The following is a 14,666-nucleotide window of genomic DNA, read 5'->3' on the forward strand; positions in this document are numbered from 1 at the left end:
GAACTCAGGACATGGATTTGTACATGAGATGCAGATATTCATTACAGAAAACATTTAAGGAAGGGGAAGGACTGGTAGCTCAATGTTCCAGGGTACAGAGCCACAGTCAGGATGGAGAAGGAAATAAGAGTAGAGGAGGAGTTGTGTTTTTGGTTGGGGAGAACATCACGATGGTACTTAGAGAGGATATTCCTGTGGGGTTGTCCAGTGAGACTATATGGGAGGAACTTAGACATCAGATGGGACTGACCGCATTGAGTACCATCTGCCTTCTGAAACACTTGATGCAGAATCACAATGTCATCATCATATTTCCATCATTATAAACTGTCCATCTGGCCCATCAAGCCTGCTCCGCCAATCAATAAGATCACAGCTGATCTGGCCATGGACTCATCTCCACCTACCTGCCTTTTGCCCATAACCCTTAATTCCCCTGCAATGTAAAAATCTACCGAACTGTGTCTTAAATATGTTTACTTGTCAGTAAATAGAAATTCTCTCGGTGCCTCTCTGATCATTATTACTAAGGAGTAATCCATATAACGTGAGAAACCCCAGTGGTCCTGCCATTGATACATCTATCACTTTCGTAGTGCCATTCCTAACAATAGCTTGTGCTGGTGGGTATGGTATTTGCATGATATTTGTCCACATTGCGAACCCTTTTCAAAGGGTAGGTTAAATTACTTCTATCATTTTAGTTGGTATTTGATTTGTATTGTTGTAATAAATTTGTGTCAATCATGGCAAGCAACCAACTAGCATGTGTAGCACAAACTTCAGTTTTATACATTTCCTTAAAAATCTGGTCAATATGGTCAGTCATCTGATTCATTGTATCTTGAATGAGCTTCAGAAATGTAAGTGCATCTAGAGTAACCTGGGATGCACCATGAACAATCTGATTGCTTGCATCTGATCTTGATTCTTTTCCCCAGTAATACCCCGCATTTTCTGCTGAGGCACTGTATCTGATTTTCTAATTCTGCTAAATCTAAGGTATTGAGCATTGTTAGCCCGATGCATAACTAGCTTCCACTGATTCCAACAGGCCTCTTCCTTCTATTTCTAACTTGTTTAAACTCACTCCTGTGAGGTAGGCTCCCAAGCAGATGAGTAAATAACTGTCTCGTAGGTGAACACCATTATTTCAGTTAGAGTAAAAATTACCTGCAAGCGCTGGTATCCTGGTACCCAAGTGACAAATTTCCCCGCATGTTTAACATGAATCCTACCCCCTTTGTGTAATGCTGGTCTCATTACATTTAGGCGTTTGTGTAGTGTCAGCATCTTGAGGTTGTGGGGTGGTCAGTTTCCTAGTAGATTTGAAAGCTCTGAAAGGGCCGAGGTCCTGACAGAAACTCTACCCATGTCCCTTAGTTCCCTTTTCATTCTCCTCTCCCCATGTACCAGATCCTCCTGTGGACAGTTTATAATGATGGAAGCAACCTTTGAGAAATGCTTGGTGTGGCCATTCCAATCGATTTACCTCTTGTATCAATGACCGCCCCACTCAATATTCACATGAGAATCATCCCTGAGAACTGTAATCTTACCGTGGCCCTCCTCACCTGAAGGTTGTTCAGTTAATCAGACCTGAAAACTGACAAATGATTATTCCATCTGGCTTGATAAAGTCATCTCAAGTATTTTATTGCATAAGAACTGTAAGGTTTTGCATAAGGGTTAATCCACACGTGTCAAACCATCTACCCGAGCATAACAGAAGATTGAGTCCACGATTTCACCCTTAGAATTGAAAAGGGTAGCCACCGGGAGATCCGCTTTGTCATTATCAATGGGTATGGGGTGCATTTGGTCTGTTCACATTAAAAGGTTAGATGGAAACTGACCAATGAGAACGTTCTTTTCCCGATTCCTTATTAGCATAGGGCCTAGCGTACTGTCTATTTAATCGGCGCTGTGAGTTGGCTCCGCTTATTTCCAGGTCCGAAGCTGATTGAAAAAATGCCTGACCAGTCGAAAGCTTCCAAGAAAGGCGGTAAGAAAGCCGTGTCCAAAGCGCAAGCCAAGGGCGGCAAGAAGCGCAGGAGGGCAAGAAGGGAGACTTACTGCATCTACGTCTACAAGGTAATGAAACAAGTTCACCCCGACACCGGCATCTCCTCGAAGGCCATGGGCATTATGAATTCGTTCGTGAACGATATTTTCGAGCGCATTGCGGGCGAGGCTTCCCGCCTGGCTCATTACAACAAGCGTTCGACCATCACCTCTCGGGAGATCCAGACCGCCGTGCGCCTGTTGCTGCCCGGGGAACTGGCCAAGCACGCCGTGTCGGAAGGGACAAAGGCGGTGACCAAGTACACCAGCTCCAAGTGAAGTCGCAGGAAGTGCTGACGGAAACCCAACGGCTCTTTTAAGAGCCACCCACAATTTCCATGGAAGAGTTTTACTAAATTTCGACATTGGATTGCAACGAACTTTAAAAGCTTTTACACAAAAGGTAATTCAAATTTTGTTTCTGTTGAGTAAATATTCCATCACACCATACAATCCTTTTGTGTCGCGTCCCTGCTTCACTGCTCTAACACTGACATTTTGCCCTCTTGCATTCGTCAGCTTGTCGCGATTTTTTTCCCACTCACAAGTCTTTGCACAAAGACAGGTGCAGATGTGACCCTGTGTAAAAACCCTGAATCCTCAAGATCATAACAGGTTCACTCGGGCTCCTTTCACACTACAGTCCGACGCAGACTTCGCTACGACTGTAGATCGTATGTGGTGACCCATCCAGTCTGATGCGTTGTACTTGGCTGCTATTGTATCCTGCGAATCAGTTTGTACTAATCGGTTACTAAAGTAATGAAGGTGCAGATTAAAATCAAATACTGTAATAATCACATACGTGAGGGTGTTACACCCTGTCCTTATTGTAAATGAGCGGTGATGATGTGATGATCAATCGTATTCACGCATTTACATGTTTTTTGGTTTAAAGGGTTAAACTTGGCGTGCTTTTCATAAACAGGGGTCTAAAATTAGTTTGGAGTATTTCTGAGCCTGTTCGCTCGCTGATTACACCGCTCCACAATGCTCCAGGAAATTCATGGCCGAGCGCGAGATTATCTACTCATTATTGGTAAAATATCTGATAAAGAGAACGATACATCTCGCAAATCACCACGCAGAGAATTAAGGAAATCATCCCGCGATCCCCCTCTATAGGTTCTGGAGGATTGCGAAAGGACACTTAAGATTGGCGGTGCCGTGCCTTCTCCGAATAGCAATTTAAAATTACCCAATGAGCGAGCTGTCCGATTCTCCAATGATCAGACGGCGCCAAAGAAGCGCGGAAAATAACTGCCTTGCCCCACTTGAAATTTGAAAAGCCCGCCAAAGGAAAAATGAAACTAACCTATACGCTAAAGCCTCGATCAATTACAAATCTGTATGATCATGGACTTCTGTGAAAACACATCAGATTATGGAAAGGTCTCTCCTCTCAAACTGTGGATGGAGTTACAGAATATTATGAACAGGTCACTCTTCTCAAACTGTGGCTGGAACAGGAGGATGAGTGGCCTCTGCGGAAGACAAAGGGATAGGGATCAGGAGATGTGGCTGGTGGGGGTGACCCACTGCAGCTAAAGCTTTGACAATTCATCAACCCCCACAGATGCTGCTCAGTCCACTGTTCCTCCAGCCGAGATTGTTCAATGCACCAGGTTCCAGCATCTGCAGACTCAAGTTTCCTTTCTCAAGGGGGTACCAGTAAACTCAATAAGTAAGCCCAGTGGACGTGGTGTATTCTTTCAGATGGTTTTCTAAGACATAAATGGAGTCAAAGAGCATGGAAACCGGCCCTTCAACCAACCTGTCCATTCTGTGTTTCCAGTGAGCTAGTCCTACCTGTTCATGTTTAGCCCATAGCCTCAAAATGTCTCCTTGCCATCTATTTATCTAGATTGTTTTTAAATATTGCTCATGTGCCTGCCTCAACCACCATTTCTGGCAGCTCATTCCAAATGCACTCCACTTTTTGTGTGAAGAAGCTGCCTCTGATCTCCTTATAAATCTCACATCTCTGATCTGAATCTATTGTTCTCTTGTTATTAATACCCCTTTCCTGGGAATGCACTTTTACCCTCTATATGCCCCTCATAATCTTGTATACATCAATCAGTTCTCTCCTAAATCTTCTATGTTCCAGGGAACAAAGTACAAGTCCACAATACCTTTGCTTGTAGAGGATGCATAGAGACGGTGAACCTTTCTACACCATTGGTATGGTCACAGCTGGAGAACCATGTCCATGTCTGGGAAAGGTGGAACAGTTTTAGAGAGATTTGACTGAAATGGTCACAGCAGTGAGGGATCTAATCACTGCACCAAATGAAATTACCAAATACGTGGCCTTTCTCCTTAATGAATACAGCTGAGAACTTATCACTTCATGCCCTGCCCACCTCCTCTTGTCCCGTACACAAGTTGTTATTTTGCTCCACTCTCTCCTTAGTTACTCTCTTCATCTTCATACACTCGTTAATTATCATAGCAAACTACCCAAATGAGCCACGTCAAAACCTTGCTCCAAGGAGCAGAGACAACTTGCAGCATGGCGTAACTGAAGACTGATGAGGAGAAACACTTCTTTAAAGGATTCTTCTGAAACAGACACAGACTGAACTTCATAGGGAGATGCCTGAGGTTGAGAATTCTCCAGCCAAGTGGTGACTGAATGGTTTGTCCTTCCATATATTCACAATATCTCAGAAATGATGGGCCAGCTACTCTAAGAACATAGAACTGCAGTCGTGCAAAAGCTAATAGCAATGTTAAGGAGAGACCAAATGAATGAGCTAAGCTATTATACGAGAAAATATGGTCTACAAAATCCAATGTGGGGACTGCAGCAAATATTATGTCTGCCAAACAGGGAGAAAACTAACCACACATATCCATGAACATCAACTGGTTGACCAACTCTCATAGTCTCTATCCATGAAGAACAAAAGGGCACAAATTGGACTGGGCATCAGTGAACATCATGGTGCAAGCAAACACGGCAAGAGAATTCCTAGAAGCATGGAAGCATGAACCAACCTGTAGACCACAATCCTATTTATGAGACAACGCAGGCAAAATGCCAGACTACAATGCATGGAATTCATCACGAAACCAATCAGCAACCAGATTCCCTCTCCATAACTCAAGTAAGTTACTGAAATGGTGACCAGTCAGCTGACTGATAAGTATATAAAGACCAGGCATTCGGATGGCACACCACAATTTACAGCTCACCAATGATGTCCCCTTGTTTTGTGAAAAGTTTGTAAGTAAATTGCCAATATTGGACCCAACCCAACTCATCAATGGTTTTATTAACATTTATTTGAGCATTCCCTTAATCTGGTTGCCACTGATAATTTGTGACTTGTCATTGTCCTTCGAATTTCTCTACCCATGAAGGAGAGGGGCATAAATTCGACTCATGGCACAGGCAAACACATGGCATGTAAACACTGCAAATTCTCCATACTGCTGAAGGGCCTCCCTATTCTTCAATGCTCTTTCCCTGTCGCATCATCGTTATGTGCTGTTTCGTATGATGTTGGTGATCATGGTCTTCCATTTCTCTTTAATCTGAATTCACGGCTGCATTGGGCCGGATACCGAATTTAAGTGAGGGACTGTGTGGTTCACCCAGTCAAAGCCATTGGTGGTCCGGCTCAGGGAAGTAGCAAGTGAAGTAGCAAACTTCCCGATGTGCCTGAGGGCAAGGCCCCCTTAGTGAACTCTGGGGAAGACCTTGAGGGGGAATCTGGATTTCCTGCTGGGGTACTGGTGAGGCCCGAATTGCAGAAGCCCTCGGTTGTACAGGCAAGCGGGATGGCAGTGATTGTCAGGAACACTGTGAAGAGGGAGGTCACTTTCAAGCGGGGGATGTCCCAGTCCATCTGTTCCCAGTGACAGTAATGTCTAGTGTCTCTGTGAGACAAGCTGAGGAGAAACTATTGGAAAAAGGGGGAAAGTTGACCGTTGATTCATTCAACTTCGTGGACTTCCTGGTTCTTTGTAAATGGGCAACACATCACACAGCATCCACAGAAATGAGATTTCTTAGTTTGGTGGGGCTAGAAGCTGTCTTCCCCTCGACAAACACATGCAGGCGGAGCCTGAGGGTTACATATAAAATTTACTTGAACCTTCCTCATGACTTTTCTTTTTCCCTTTTGACCATCTTAATTCCTTCTTGAGCTCTAGGAACAATGAACAATACAGGCCATTAGACCCATGATATTGTGCTAATCAGGATGTCAATTTATACTACTTGTCACGTCCATTTAAAAGACATTTAAACTCCAGCAAACTGTCTGTTTCCATTACTAGCTAACCGTAAAGCATGTCCTCTGGTGTTTGACATTTCTACCTTGCAGAAAAGATACCAATGATCTACCACTATCTATTCCTCTCATAATTTTAAAAGCCTCTGTTGCTTCCTTCCTTTGCCTCTGATATTCTATGAAAAATATAAGTCTGTCCAACATTTATATTGGCTCCTATAATTTAACCCCATCTTTGAGACATGACTGAAAGAAGATCATAAAATACAGGACTCCAAAAGGTAACCAGGCTGTAGGATACAAATTACAATGGGATATGGAAAAGGCATGTAAAAAGGGAAATGTTATGGTCGTCTGGGGGATTTCAGTATGCAGGTAGATTGGGAAAATCAATTTGATGCTGGATCTTAAGAGATGGAATTTGCAGAAAGCCCATAAGATTGCTATTTAGATTAGCTCATGGTTGAGCCCACTCAGGTAAAGGCAATTCTGGACTGGGTGATCTGTGATGAACCAGATATGATTATGGAGCTTAAGGTAAGGGAACCCTTCAGTGCTAGTAATCATTATATGGTAGAATTCATCGTGCAGTTTCAGACGGATAAGTTAAAGTCAGATGTATCATTACTGTAGTGCTAGGGAAATTACAGAGGCCTGAGAGAGGAGCCAGCTAAGTTGATTGAAGGAAGAATGATGACAGAACAGCAAGGTCTGGAGTTTCTGGGGGCATGTCAGAAGGCGTAAGGTAGAAACATACCAAAGATGAAGTGATATTCTAAAGAGATGATAAGGTGACTATGGCTGACCAGGGAAATCAAAGACAGCATAAAAGCAATAGAGAGAGCAGATAATATAGAAAAAGTTGTGGGAAGTTAAAGGATTGGGAAGCTTTCAAAAACAAACAGGAGGAAACTAAAAACCCATTTGAGAGAAAAGATTAAGTATGAAAGTAAATATTATAAATAGGATACCAAAACATTTCTCAGGAATATAGAGTAAAGGAGAGACGAGAGTGGATATCAGACCACTGGAAAATTATGCTGGAGAGATAGTAATGGGGGACAAAAGATGGCAAATGAACTTAATAATGCGTCAGACTTCACTGTGGATGATACTAGCAACATGCCAGAATTTCAAGTGCCATGGGACAGAAGAGTGCAAATACTAATACTAAGGAGAAGCTGCTTGGGAAGCTGAACCGTCTGAACATAGGTAGGTAACCTAGACCAGATGGACCACACCCCAATATTCCGAAAGAGGAAGCTGAAGAGATTGTAGAGGCATTAGAAATTATCTTTCATGAATCACCAGATTCAGGAATGGTCCAGAAGGACAGGAAAGTTGCAAATATCACTCCACTCTTTGGAAAGGTAAAAGGCGGAAGAAAGGAAATTATAGGCCAATTGACCACACGTCAGTGGTAGTGAAGATGCTGGTTTCCATTACGAAGGATGAGGTTTTGGAGTCAAGTTAGCGTGATTTCTTGCAAGGGAAGTCTGTTGGAATTCTTTGAGGAAATAACAGACAGGATAGACAAAGCAGAAGCAGTGGACACTGTTTACTTGGATTTTCAAAAGGCCTTTGACAAGGTGCCACTCATAACTTAACAAGTTATGAGTCCATGGTAATACATGAAAGGTACCAGCATGGATAGAAGATTGGCTGACTGGCAGGAGGAAAGGAGGAAGAATACAGTGGACCTTTTCTCGTTGACTGCCTGAGACGAGTGGTGTTCCACACGTGTCAGTGTTCGGACCGCTTCTTTTCACATTACATGTTAATAATTTGGACGATGACATTGGTGGCTTTGTGATCAGGTTTGCGGATGATATGAAGCTAGGTGGTGTTACAGGGAGAGTTGTTAAGGCAGGGTGTCGCAGAAGGACTGAGACAGATTGGGAGAATGGTCAGAGAATGGCAGCTGGAAAATAACGGGGGCGATACACTCTGGTAGAAGGAATAAAGACTTCCGGTAAATTTTCAACGGAGAGAATACCCAAAACTGAAACCACCTCCCCACCCCCAGTCAGGTTCAAACTAATGAAGGAAAACGTGCAGCCAATTGCAGCACTGAAACCCCGTAATGGACAGCTCCCTTAGAACCAATTAGAGGGAATTGGGCGGCCCTTCATCAACCCTTTAAAAGCCAGTCACTAACTCCTCTCCGGCATTTAAATTTCCGTCGTTCAGATTTTTCGGACTGCTGAGGGAGAATGGCCCGGACCAAGCAAACGGCGCGCAAATCGACCGGAGGGAAAGCTCCCCGCAAACAACTGGCCACCAAAGCGGCGCGGAAAAGCGCTCCAGCCACGGGCGGAGTGAAGAAGCCCCATCGCTACCGGCCCGGCACCGTGGCTCTGAGGGAGATCCGGCGCTACCAGAAATCCACCGAGCTGCTCATCCGCAAACTGCCCTTCCAGCGCCTGGTGCGGGAGATCGCTCAGGACTTCAAGACCGACCTGCGCTTCCAGAGCTCGGCCGTCATGGCCCTGCAGGAGGCCAGTGAAGCTTACCTGGTGGGGCTCTTCGAGGACACCAACCTGTGCGCCATCCACGCCAAGCGAGTCACCATCATGCCCAAGGACATCCAGCTGGCCCGCCGCATCCGTGGGGAGCGCGCCTGAATCCGGCCTCGGCACCAAGCACAACAAAAGGCTCTTTTCAGAGCCACTAACTCAGCAGTGGAAAGGGCTGGCATTTCCTATTCACTCAGCTTTTGTGTTGAAAAACAATTTTCACGCCGATTTCCTCTCACCTTCTGCTGTTTTGTGAAATTTCGTTCAACAAGACATCCCGGTTTCTACAGACTCCGACACGGCCGGACCCGATCAACACTGAATCAGCCCTTTGGTGCCGTTGGGTTAACGGCAGCGCGAACACCCTCGCCGTCAGGGTGTCTCTGTCCCCACACGCCTGCCGTGTGCAGTTGGTTATCGCCAAGTTTTCCGGGTATCTGCGGTTGTTACTGTCCTGGAGAATGGGTTTTAATACTCTCCCCGTACCATTTCTAGTCCAGTACTATACATGATCAATTCACGGGGACACATCAGCCTGCAGACAGTTTCTTTCACAGAACATCTTATTTTTCACATTGCAAACTCGCCTTAGACCGAGTTTAAGAGACCAATGCAGAATCTGATGACGTATATACACAAGACAGACCGCGAGTATAAACTGTGGATCGGCTTTTGGAACTAAATGTCCAGAAACATTCAAACTAGTGAGTTAATTAAAATCATATTGATGGAATTAATGAGTCAATTCTTATTTTTGAAGACTTACCATTTAAAACTTTCCGGCGGACTTTTCAATTTCAAGCCATCCGGGGTACTGTCAACGCTCTGTGATTGTGTCATTATGCCCAAAGGAGAATGGGAATTTAATCTCCTTAATGTAACAACAGTGCCCTTCGTAACCCGATGCCGTCCAGACTGTTCGGAGCGGGTTCAAATCCATAAGACCATAAAATATAGAAGCAGAATTAGGCCATTTGGCCCATCGAATCTGCTCCACACCATTTCATCATGGCTGATTCATTTCCCCCTCAGCCCCAATCTCCAGTCTTCCCCCTTCATAGGATAGTTGTCAATAATTTCATGACAATTTGACCACACTTTTGTTTTAAATTTTATCGCCTAATAAATCCCCGGTCACTGCTCTCTCCGTGAGTTGGTGGGCGGCTCTTAAAAGAGCCTTTGTTTTGGGTTTGGAAGAACGAAGGTTTGTTCAACCGCCGAAGCCATAGAGAGTGCGGCCCTGGCGTTTCAGAGCGTACACCACATCCATGGCAGTGACCGTCTTGCGCTTGGCGTGCTCGGTGTAGGTGACCGCATCCCGGATCACATTCTCCAGGAAAACCTTCAGCACCCCGCGGGTCTCTTCGTAGATCAGACCCGAGATCCGCTTGACGCCGCCACGCCGAGCCAGACGGCGGATGGCCGGTTTGGTGATGCCCTGGATGTTATCACGGAGCACTTTACGGTGCCGCTTGGCTCCGCCTTTGCCCAGTCCTTTGCCTCCTTTCCCTCTGCCAGACATAATGCCGCTTCACTCCCGTCGTTGTTCTGTAACGAGCTGTCTGCTGCTGTCGCCTTTTATACACAGCGCCCCGACCTGTCCGAGAAACGCGCAGAGAGTGAGAGGGGAGGAGACAGAGTGACGGGCAGTGCGGGGAGGGAGAGAGAGAGGGAAGGGGTGGAGACAGTCCGTGACAGACAGAGTGGAGAGCAGCTTCTCATCTTCATGATCTGCAACCGCCACTTTCCAACGGTTTGGCCGCAACGGAACAGAAACCCAGCTCCCGGAAAAAAAAGCAACAGATGCACAGGAGATATCGAAGGTCGGTCAGTGACATTACCAGCTAACGCCCTGGATAACTGACCCAAACCTTTTGAAATGTGTGCTCAGTGCTCTGAAAATTAACCGATGATATTCTGGAAAAATCTGCAAATGTGCTGATCCGTTTTACCACATGATCATCCAGATCCTTGATATTGATGACAGACAAATATTGATCCGTGTTTTAGATGGAATATGATTCTGGATAAAGAAAATCATGTGGGGTAGAGTTCCGGTAGGTTGCAGAGAGCTTCCCCCATATCAGAAGAAGATAGATGTGCTGGACAGGGTGCGGTGCGGTGTGAGGTTGAGGGGGCAAGAGGGCGAGAGAGGTTCTGAGGAGGTCCTGGTTCACCCAGGCAGTGAGTACCTGGAGTACACTGCCAGAGAGAATGGTGGAAATAGAGTCAGAGTCGTTGGTGGTATTTCAGAAATGTCTCATCAAACGTGAAGCTTAGGAAAATAGAGAGCTATGGATAACCCTAGGTAATTTCTAAAATAAGTACATGTTAGGCACAGCATCATGGGCCGAAGGGCCTGTATTGTGCTATAGGTTTTCTATGCTTCCATGTTTTCTATGTTCAAGGCTACAGGCCAAGTATCAGAATATGGATGATTTCCCACTGGCTGGTAGAGAGATGGTGGGCCAAATGGACTGTTATAGTACTGTAACACTCTGTTATAGTGAGAATCAACCAACCCCTACCACTAGAATCATGTAAACCAGGTCAATACGATAATTGTATTCATCATTGCTCCATCCCCATTAACCCTTTACACCTGGCCATAGTTTATATAGATACTTATATCATCCCAAGCATTTCTCTGTCAATCTTTTCTGCAAATTAAAATGAACTTTCTTTTCCCTCACTTTTCAAATTGTACATGAAATGTTCACACTCTTCCTCTTTCCATTGATGCTTCCTGAGCTGCTGGGGATATCCAGCATTCTCTGCTTTAGTTTTAAATTTCAACCATTTAGTCATTTAAAACTAATTAAATCAAACATGCTCTGAAAAAGAAATCAACCTTGCTGAATTAAACTTGCTTTATTTTTCGACATTTTTGACTTTTTTCTCTCTTTCAAAACACAAATAATTGGAATTATTGTCCTTTCTGTCCTAGTGCCAAATTGTTTTTTCCCTTTCCTAACTAGAGATTTAAACATATAACCATATAACAATAACAGCACGGAAACAGGCCATCTCGGCCCTTCTAGTCTGTGCCAAATGCTTACTCTCACCTAGTCCCACTGACCCGCACTCAGCCCATAACCCTCCATTCCTTTCCTGCCCATATACCTATCCAATTTTACTTTAAATGGCAATACCGAACCTGCCTCTACCACTTCTACTGGAAGCTCGTTCTGCACGGCTACCACTCTCTGAGTAAAGAAATTCCCCCTCATATTACCCTTAAACTTTAGCCCCCTAACTCTCAACTCATGTCCTCTTGTTTGAATCTCCCCTACTCTCAATGGAAAAAACCTATCCACATCAACTCTATCTATCCCCCTCATAATTTTAAATACCTCTATCAAGTCACCCCTCAACCTTCTACGCTGCAAAGAATAAAGACCTAACTTGTTCAGTCTTTCCCTGTAACTTAGGTGCTAAAACCCAGGTAACATTCTAGTAAATCTCCTCTGTACTCTCTATTTTGTTGACATCTTTCCTATAATTCGGTGACCAGAACTGTACACAATACTCCAAATTCAGCCTTGTACAATTTTAATATTACATCCCAACTCCCATACTCAATGCTCTGATTTAAAAAGGCCAGCATACCAAAAGCTTTCTTCACCACCCTATCCACATGAGATTCCAAAATATCCCCAAGAAGCCCCTTTGTAAAGTGACTGCCCACAGTAGCTCTCTGATTGATAGTTCATTCTGACCTGACCCACGGTATGTGGACAGGATGTCATGTGATGTGAGGTCACTTCCCGAGAAGAATTGTGTGTGACCTCACTGACTGACGTTCCTGTGGCAACGGGATGGTGTGGCCCATGTAGGGGGTTTAGCTTGGGATGGAGGTGGAGGTGAGGATTTACTCGGCGTGGGCGTACAGCTGACCTGAAGTGGGGTTGGTCTGTACGTGCTGAGGTTTTGAAGGATGAGATGTGATGTAATTGGCTTCTGGGTTCTGCAGATTAATGTGGAAAGCCGGATAAGACAGCAAATGGATCAGGTGAGCTGCTCCTTACTCTCTGCCATTGCCAAGCAGACGTGCAAGCAGACTGGTAGGGTCTGGTAGGACGAGTGTTTCTCCACAGTGGGCGTAATCTCATCCCGTCTGCTAATTTGGAAATGGTGAGTGTCTGTCAGTGCCTTATTGCACCAGCTCCATAGTGCAGGTTTCCCATTCTCATCCTTGGGCTCACATCCCTCCTTGGTCCTCACCCCCTCAATCTCTCTTCACATCCTGACAAGCTCTCACAGCTGTGCTGTCCTCCTCCTGTGGCCTCTTCTGCCTCTACATTTCCGTACCCTTTTCAGATCAGAGACCTGTGACAGTGGTGTGCTACAGGGATCCGTGCCTGGTCCCATGTTGTTTGTCTTTTATATTAATGGTATGGGTCTGTATGCTGATAAATAAATTTACTTTTTTAAATGAAGTAGATTGGAGGCCTGTGACCAGTGGTACTGCTGGGGAAGGTGCTGTATATTTTGTTTGTCTGTGAAATTGGGCAAGGAAATGACAGGTGGAATCTAATTTGGACAAATGCTGATTATTACATTTTAGTCCATTAAACCAGAGCAAAAGACTACACAGTAACTGGCTGTGCCCTGGACAGAGTTGCACAATGGAGGGACCTCAGGATAGAATTCCTGAAAGTGCCAACAAAGGTAGACACAGTGGTGAAGAAATTGCACGACTTTGTGTGCCTTTGATCAGGCTTCTGATTACATGCACTGGGATGTTATGTTACAGTTGTACAGGATGTTGGTTGTACGGCACTTGGGGTATTGTGTGTAGTTCTAGTCCCCTTGCTACAGGAATGATGTGATTCAGCTGGAAAGGGCGCAGAAAAGTTCACACAGAAGTGACTGGAGGGCTTGAGTTCCAATGAGAGCACGGATAGGCTGTTTTCTCTGGAGCACAGGAAGTTGAGTTTGATTTTAAAGAGGTTTATTAAATCATGCACAGACAAACAATCAGACATAAATTCTTCTGCAGCCTCACACTAACACTCTGTACCTTCCTCCAGTTCTTGTGACCCTCTGAAATGTCTGTTCTCCACGCTTGGCCCCTTTTGAATTCTCCCTTCTGGTTTTAGATTGGAGCACTCTTCTCTCTTGTTTCTCATATGCATTGGGGATTCGGATCAGAATGTAAATAGCTTAACAGATGACACGAAGTTCGTGGTATTGTGGACAATTCTGAAGTTTGTGATATAGATTAATTAAGAACATGAGCAAGGAAATGGCAGATGGAATTTAACTCAGACAAGGACAAAGTAAGCCAGTTTGGTCATTTAGATTGTGGTGGTGCCTGCTTCAGAAGTGGCGGGCCCTGGTGAGTGTTGTAAAACAGAGAGACAAAGGGGTGTGAGTACGTAGGTAGACAGGGTGGTGAAGAGACAGTTGATATGTTTGCCTTCACCTGTCAGAGCACGAGCACAATCCCTTGGAGGTCATGTGACTGAGCACAAGACAGTCCTGAGACGAGTTGGTGAACTATGTGCAGTTTCGGTCACAGTGTTGCAGGAAATGTGTCATTTGAGCTTGGAAGGGAGTAGAAAATATTGACAAGGATATCTCTGGGGCTGGAGTAAGAAATAAATATACTTCGAAGATTAAACTTAATTAACTCGATATTATCAATGGTTCGGGGTCATGTGACGGCTCCTAGCCACACATCTGTAATTATTTACATTCTGACAGATCTACAGATTTATTTTGCTCTTGGCGGACTTTTCAAATTTCAGGATTTCCGGTGGTCTGTCGGTTAGTTTTGGCGCTTGTCCAGTTGCCGCCCGTTCATTGGTGATTGAGCTCTTTATTGGGCTTTTCATTC

General features: G+C 44.7%; 2 protein-coding genes across 2 annotated transcripts; one reads left to right on the plus strand and one right to left on the minus strand.

Moving 5' to 3' along the window:
- The first annotated feature begins 1,793 nt into the window (after nt 1-1,793).
- Nucleotides 1,794-2,409, plus strand: LOC132403254 (histone H2B type 1-O-like). Its single transcript, XM_059986682.1, has one exon. It carries the CDS (start codon nt 1,972-1,974, stop codon nt 2,341-2,343), a length of 372 nt encoding a protein of 123 aa, XP_059842665.1. The 5' UTR covers nt 1,794-1,971; the 3' UTR covers nt 2,344-2,409.
- A 7,536-nt stretch (nt 2,410-9,945) lies between these two features.
- LOC132403261 (histone H4) lies at nt 9,946-10,361 on the minus strand. The gene has a single exon (XM_059986689.1). The coding sequence runs from the start codon at nt 10,344-10,346 to the stop codon at nt 10,035-10,037; it is 312 nt and encodes a 103-aa protein (XP_059842672.1). The 5' UTR covers nt 10,347-10,361; the 3' UTR covers nt 9,946-10,034.
- Between the last annotated feature and the right edge of the window lie 4,305 nt (nt 10,362-14,666).

Source organism: Hypanus sabinus, chromosome 12 (genome assembly GCF_030144855.1).
Source record: "Hypanus sabinus isolate sHypSab1 chromosome 12, sHypSab1.hap1, whole genome shotgun sequence".
Taxonomy (NCBI): Eukaryota; Metazoa; Chordata; class Chondrichthyes; order Myliobatiformes; family Dasyatidae; genus Hypanus; species Hypanus sabinus.